General features: G+C 34.7%; 1 protein-coding gene across 1 annotated transcript in view; it reads right to left on the bottom strand.

Moving 5' to 3' along the window:
- Positions 1–1,850: 1,850 nt before the first annotated feature.
- LOC137654393 (heme-binding protein 2-like) overlaps positions 1,851–7,500 on the bottom strand; it is an 8,938-nt gene continuing 3,288 nt past the window's right edge. The window contains exons 4-7 of the mRNA XM_068387992.1: positions 4,413–4,545; positions 3,919–4,099; positions 3,057–3,170; positions 1,851–2,876 (exon numbers count right to left, since the gene is read on the bottom strand). Coding sequence (XP_068244093.1) covers positions 2,807–2,876; positions 3,057–3,170; positions 3,919–4,099; positions 4,413–4,545 — 498 coding nt within the window. The 3' untranslated portion in view covers positions 1,851–2,806. The remainder of the gene's footprint in view (positions 2,877–3,056; positions 3,171–3,918; positions 4,100–4,412; positions 4,546–7,500) is intronic.

Raw genomic sequence — 7,500 nt, 5'->3', positions numbered from 1 at the left:
ATATATATATATATATATATATGTATATGCATATATATGTGTATATATATATATATATATATATATATATATATATATATATATATATATATATATATATATATGTATGTATGTATGTGTGTGTAGTCATACCCTGGTGAGAAGGGGGGGTTTACCCTGATAGGTACATGCGGAAACCAAATTCACCCACAAATTGCCAAACCAGCAGGTTGCAGTTAAGAAAGTGGGGTTGGTTTGTTGGGAAGGGGTGAATCTGTGTATATGTGTGTGTGTGTGTGTGTGTGTGTGTGCGCGCGCGCGTGTGCATATTTATCTAAATATGTAGACGTAATTTTTGACTGCTCGGGTACACTAATTTAGTATACTGACTCCCGAGCTCAGGTATCAGTTCAGAAAATTCTGATTAAAGTGGGTTTGCATTGAGTTGTCCCAGGTTTAAAATGAATAGTCAATGATTACCATAAGATGATTTTCTGAATTAATTAAACAGCAAATTTCTTTTTTTTTCACTCAGAAGTATAATAAGGTTTTTGCACGAACGGCCTAAGATTGGCCCCCCAATCAGGCATAATTGGAGTTACAGTCCATTTCTTTTAACAAGGCAGATTTGCACCGACTCGCAGAGGTGCCCTTTTAGCTCGGAAAAGTTTCCTGATCGCTGATTGGTTAGAATTATCTCGTCCAACCAATCAGCGATCAGGGAACTTTTCCGAGCTAAAAGGGCACCGCTGTGAGTCGGTGCAAATCTGCATCGCTAAAAGAAATAGACTATAGTATACTATACCACCTTTGTCCAATGAACTACTCCTTAACCTGATTATTTATAATTGATCCCTGCTTCTAATATAAAATTATTCAAAAATCGGTGTTTAGTGGTTTTCCTCCCTACTATGATTATTAGAGTCAGTTATCCAAAATAAAACAGGCGCTTATTTTCTCACAATTATAGGAGTTTTAGCGTGTATATATATATATATATATATATATATATATATATATATATATATATATATATATATATATATATATATATATATATATATATAATGATAAACGCTCTAAGAAGAGATCCTGTGGCGTACGAAACTGTAGAGTATTTCTTCATATACAGTACATATTATCTTTAAATTTTCCATATGTGGACTACTATATGTTAAGTTATCTTCGTGCTAAGGAAGATTACATCTATGATACATACATACATACATATATATATATATATATATATATATATATATATATATATATATATATATATATATGTGTGTGTGTGTGTGTGTGTGTGTGTGTGTGTGTGTGTGTGTGTGTGTGTGTGTGTGTGTGTGTGAGTGTGTGTGTAGTTCAAGCCATGGTAAAAATAGAGTATCAGAAACTGAATTGATTTGGAATACATAATGGTCATCGAAAGTCAATATGTATTTATCTAATCTAACATAATTCAATTTGTGTAGTTCCTACTTTGGTGGCTGATGGAGACTGTAATTTAAACATCCAAATCTATCTTAAGATACAGGACACAGAATTTTGAATTCTGATAATGAAAAAAATTAGATATATTTTTCTATTTTTTTTTATAAAACTTAATTTGCATTCCCTCTGCCATTGGCTTATGTATTCCGTTTCCCATCAATCTACTGTTTTCCGTATTTTTCTTGCTTCAGTTGCGGCCATTGCATTTGTAAAGGATCGTTGTTGTTGTTGAAATATTAATCTAGCCTTGTGCCAACACTGGCTCTTTCTTTCAAAAACAGACAATAAGAACCAGGCACGATTAAAGATGCGTTTTCATTATGAATTGTTATAAAATATTAGGATATCGATGAAAATAAAAGTTTTGTGAACAACTCAGTTTATTTCCTAGGCAATCAAAAGAAACATGAACATATTTGTGCAAGTGAATGTGAGAGTAAGTTATAAGAGAAAAGGGATATCACAATCTACAAATCTAGTAACAATCTAAATTTTCTGGAAGCCCATCTTTTGATAACGTCCTCATCTAGAGGCTCAACGTTTGGCGAAGTCCTCTTTTTGGGGCCCAACTTTTGATGACGTCCTCATCTAAAGGCTCAACGGTTGGTAAAGTCCACTTTTCGGGCCCAACTTTTGATGACGTCCTCATCTGAAGGCTCAACGTTTGGCGAAGTCCACTTTTGGGGCCCAACTTTTGATGACATCCTCATCTAAAGGCTCAACGTTTGGTGAAGTCCTCTTTTGGGGCCCAACTTTTGATGACGTCCTCATCTGAAGGCTCAACGGTTGATGAAGTCCACTTTTGGGGCCCAACTGTTAATGACGTCCTCTTCTGTAGGGGCACACCTTTTGATGAAGTCTCTTTTTGGGGCCAAACTTTTGATGATGTCCTCTTCTAGAGATGCAACTTTTGAGGACGTCCCCTTTTTTAGGACTTTTTCGTTTAGAGGTCCAACTTTGATACGTCCTCTTCTTGAGGCCCACCTTATGATGAAGTCCCCTTTTGGAGCCCAACTTTTGAGAACGCCTTCGTCTAGGAGCCAAACTATTAATAACGTCCTCTTTTAGAGGCACAGCTTTTAAGGTCATCCTCTTCTTGAGTCCTAACTGCTTATGAACTTTCCATCTGGATGATTAACTTTTGATGAAGTTTTCTCTTTAAAGCGAATATAAAAAAGAATAGACATAATCCAGAATCTATTCAAGTTGTGTGACATTATAATATTATTTTTCCAATGAAAAATTTGCTTTGTGAATTAACTCTTAGTGTGTTTGTAAATCTATATGCATCGAAAACTCCAGAGACTTGTCAGCATCGGAGAAAAGGGTGATTTCATTACTGTAATTTTGCAACCCAGACTTCATTGCGCCTGTCCTTGAATGTATAAGGTGAGTCATATGAAGCCCTGAAAAAAATAGAAAATATAATATTGTATACAATATACATAACAACTGCATTTAAAAAAAATGACCTATTCTATTATTTCATAATGCTTCAGTACAAAAATTTATCTGATATTCGAATGAAGAAGACATTAACTTTCTTGAATGTAAGACAGTAAATAACCAGTTGACAAATCTCTTACCCGTAGAAATTATCAAAGTCGAAATCCAGTTCATTGTCAGCCTTCATGTCAGCCTTCAGCGCTTCCTTGTGCTCATTCCAGTCTCGTTGCCCTTTAACAAAGCCTCCGAAGCGTCTGGAAGAAAAAAAAGGCATCGAAGAAAATTAGAATAGAATTGAATTAAAAACTAACAACACAGTTCAAGATTCTATTGGTCTTGTGCATAAATGTGTATTTTAATGACATGTATGTCCTCTTACTGATCTCTGTCCTAATACTTTTATATGCATAGCCTACCTATGTAAGCCTAGAAATCCAAAAGGAAGGGGGAAAAAATTCTCTTCTTGTGAGATTTAGACTTTTCTGCTATTGTATTTAGCTGAAATAGTCTTAAAATTATTCAGAAATGTTTAAATGCTTGTTTCATAAGTCCCTAATTTACAAGAAGAATCATTGATGATTAGAATTTATGCTTATTAAACTTAACCTAGAAATTACCTAGATAGACTAGTGGTAAAACATCCAGTGTGAATATGATCGTAGAACACTGATGGAAATACACCAATCAGCCAGCTTACGACTCGTATACAATATCTTATAAAACAAATGTGCTTAAAAGGAGTATTTTCTTTCCTCTGGATACATTTTACTCTGACTTTGCTGGCTTTTCGCACCACCATGGGACCCATTACCACTTACACTTGACTGCGTGGATCTGTCAATACTTTCTAAACATTCAAACTCATACAGATATTCACTACATTAATTAGTTTTAAAACTGGGCCGTTGAAAGATATCAACAAATACGAATGAAAACGGAGGAGAAACGAAAGACGCAATCAAAGTATCAGAAATACAGAATAACAAATACAGAAATACAAACCTCGCTGCAAGGATGAGGGCCGGACGATTCTCTATGTAGACGGCTGAGTTCTTGGGGCTCGGGGGATTGGCCTGGTGGATGGCAGGCAAGTAGAAACACATCTTGTATTGGGAGTTGCCCTGGGCATCGAAGTTGTTTTGGGTATGAACAGTCACTGGTGCGGTCATCTTGATATCGGTTTCTGCCGGAGATGATCAGTATCAGGGAAGTGATTAGCACTCGCATATGTATGTATATATGCATGTGTATACGTCGAGGAAGCACTCGTGAAGTGTGTTTTCAAACATATCTCATATGTAGGTGCATATTTGAACATGTACAGTATTTTATATATATATATATATATATATATATATATATATATATATATATATATATATATATATATATATATATATATATATATATATATATATATATATATATATATATATATATATATATATATATATATATATATATATATATATATATATATATATATATAAACTCACCTGCTGAGTTCTGACCAGTGATATAGTCGAAGAGATCAAAGAAGGACATAGCTTGGTCTCTGTTCCTGAAGTTATCACCAGTGTGGTCACGGCAAACCCAATTTGCTGGGGCATACGAGCGTATTTCATAGTTCTGTAAAACGATAAGATTTTACTCATTTTCTTTATCTGATCACATTTGTGTTATGTTTGGTAAATAACCTATTTTATAATTAGTATTACTACTAGCCAAGCTACATCCTTAGTTGGAAAAGCAAGATGCTATAAGCTCAAGGGCTCCAGCAGGGAAAAATAGCCCAGTGAGGAAAGGAAATAAGGAAATAAATAAATGATGAGAAAAATTAACAATAAATCATTCTAAAAACAGTAAAAACGTCATAACAGATATGTCATATATATGCTGTAAAAAGACTTATGTCAGCCTGTTCAACATAAAAAAACATTTGCTGCAACTTTGAACTTTTGAAGTTCTATTTTCTTTATTTTTTCCTTTTGGTTGCTGCTAACGCTATAAAATATCCAATTTTTTATAAAGGGGAGAATATAATGTTAGGATATTTCGTGAAAATTTTTTTTTTTTTAATAGGTTAAACAATTCAGATTTACGAACATAACCAAGACAAAAACACGAAAGGAACTGTAAAAGCCAAACTTGACCACGCCCCTTGGAATAGTTTAATTGCATCCACACAGAAAACTTATAGGAATTCTTATTCTTTATAATCTTTCAATAATATTCTTTATTTGAACCTTTGTCTTGATTAATTCATAACGACTGAGACAGAGGTTCTTGAAATACCACCGTGATGAATTGGTTAAAAAGTTATTCCAGAAAGATGTCTTAAGAGAGAGAGAGAGAGAGAGAGAGAGAGAGAGAGAGAGAGAGAGAGAGAGAGAGAGAGAGAGAGAGAGAGAGAGAGAGAGAGAGAGAGAGAGTTATTGTATAACAGCACAGCATACAAGTCAAAACAAGATTGTTAAAAAAGGAGAAATTGTTTGTTTTAACGAGAGAGAGAGAGAGAGAGAGAGAGAGAGAGAGAGAGAGAGAGAGAGAGAGAGAGAGAGAGAGAGAGAGAGAGAGAGAGAGAGAGCATTGTTATTATGGAAGAAAGAAAGAATAAGGTAGAAGTCCTTGACTGAAAATGTTAGATAAGAAAAATGGAACGAGAAGAAGGGTGGAATTGATGATTTTTGCAGATAACAGAGTACAGCCAATAATACAGGACACTGAAACGAAATTGGAAAAACTGGCGAAAGAATCTGCAAGAAAGGTTAAGCAACTAGGGGCAATTGAAAGAAAGGTTAGCAAACTAGGGGCATTTGAAAGAAAGGTTAAGCAACTAGGGGCAATTGAAAGAAAGATTAAGCAACTAGGGGCAATTGAAAGAAAGGTTAAGCAACTAGGGGCAATTGAAAGAAAGGTTAAGCAACTAGGGGCAATTGAAAGAAAGGTTAAGCAACTAGGGGCATTTGAAAGAAAGGTTAAGCAACTAGGGGCAATTGAAAGAAAGGTTAAGCAACTAGGGGCATTTGAAAGAAAGGTTAAGCAACTAGGGGCAATTGAAAGAAAGGTTAAGCAACTAGGGGCAATTGAAAGAAAGATTAAGCAACTAGGGGCAATTGAAAGAAAGGTTTTGATGTGGATCATGATTCTCTATAGAAGCAACTGCTTTTGATGTGGCATGGGATAATTATTATTATTATTATTATTATTATTATTATTATTATTATTATTATTATTATTATTATTATTATTATTATTATTAATTGCTAAGCTACAACCCTAGTTAGAAAAGCAGGATGCTAAAAGCTCAGGGGCTCCAACAGGGAAAATAGCCCAGTGAAGAAAGGAAACAAGGAAAAGGGAAATATTTTAAGAACAGTAACAGCATTAGAATAAATATTTCCTATATAACTTTAAAAGCATTAAAAAAAACAAGAGGAAGAGAAATAAGATAGAATAGTGTGCCTGAGTGTACCCTCAAGCAAGAGAACTCTAACCTAAGACAGTGGAAGACCATGGTGCAGAGGATATGGCACTACCAAAGACTAGAGATTAATGGTTTGTTTTTGGAGTGTCCTTCTCTTAGAAGAGCTGCTTACCATAGTTAAATAGTCTCTTTTACCCTAACCAAGAAGAAAGTGGCCACTGAACAATTATAGTGCAGTAGTTAACCCCTTGAGCGAAGAAGAATTGTTTGGTAATCTCAGGGTTGTAAGGTGTATGAGGACAGAGGAGAATATGTAAAGAATAGGCTGGCGACTATTTGGTGTATGATTAGACAAGGGGAAAATAAGCCGGAACCAGAGAGAAGGATCCAATGTAGTACTGTCTGGCCAGTCAAAGGACCCCATAACTCTCTAGTGGTAGTATTTCAACGGGTGGCTGGTGCCCTGTCCAACCTACTTCTTACTAGACGACCATAAAAATTTTAGAAGAAAATAAGAGACTGATTAGAATTGATGACTCTTTTCACAATTCCCAGAGTAGGCCTCACCTGTAAGAAAGTGGCATGTGACGAATAGGCCTACTTCTAAAGAGTGACAGAAGTTGATGAAAAAGAACAAATAGATAAAAAATGTACAAAACATAGGTAGATAATTGATAGAAAAAAAATGAAAGTAATCTGTATTATCGTGACTAAATTATTGTACTTAAAAAATCCACATCAACTTATATTTAGAAAAAAAAAAAATATGCAAATGAGTATCTTTTTATATTACTGGGGAGTTTTGACGAACAAGATGATTTGCGTTTAAGCTTAATTACAGAAGTAACTACAGTCAGTTTAAACAGCTTCTTTCATTATCATGATCAAATCATTTATAGTATTCAAATTTGATAAACATAAGCCTTTGTGTGAGAAGCCTATGTATGCGCATGCGTGTGTGTCATTCGCGCATTGCTGTTACCGGATCATCATATTTTTCACGCTTCAATTGTAACAAAATTATGAATGCAATCGTAGCACTTGGTCTCTCGACCATAAAGTACTGCACAGCAGCCAGTCACTCCGGAAGACAAAGGTATCATTAAAGACTAGTATAGCATAAAAAAAGGAAACGCCCTTGGTAATGATAATATACG

Source organism: Palaemon carinicauda, chromosome 15, assembly GCF_036898095.1.
Source record: "Palaemon carinicauda isolate YSFRI2023 chromosome 15, ASM3689809v2, whole genome shotgun sequence".
Classification (NCBI taxonomy): domain Eukaryota; kingdom Metazoa; phylum Arthropoda; class Malacostraca; order Decapoda; family Palaemonidae; genus Palaemon; species Palaemon carinicauda.
Note: the sequence above shows the minus strand (reverse complement) of the source record. Positions and strands in the feature narration are given on the sequence as shown.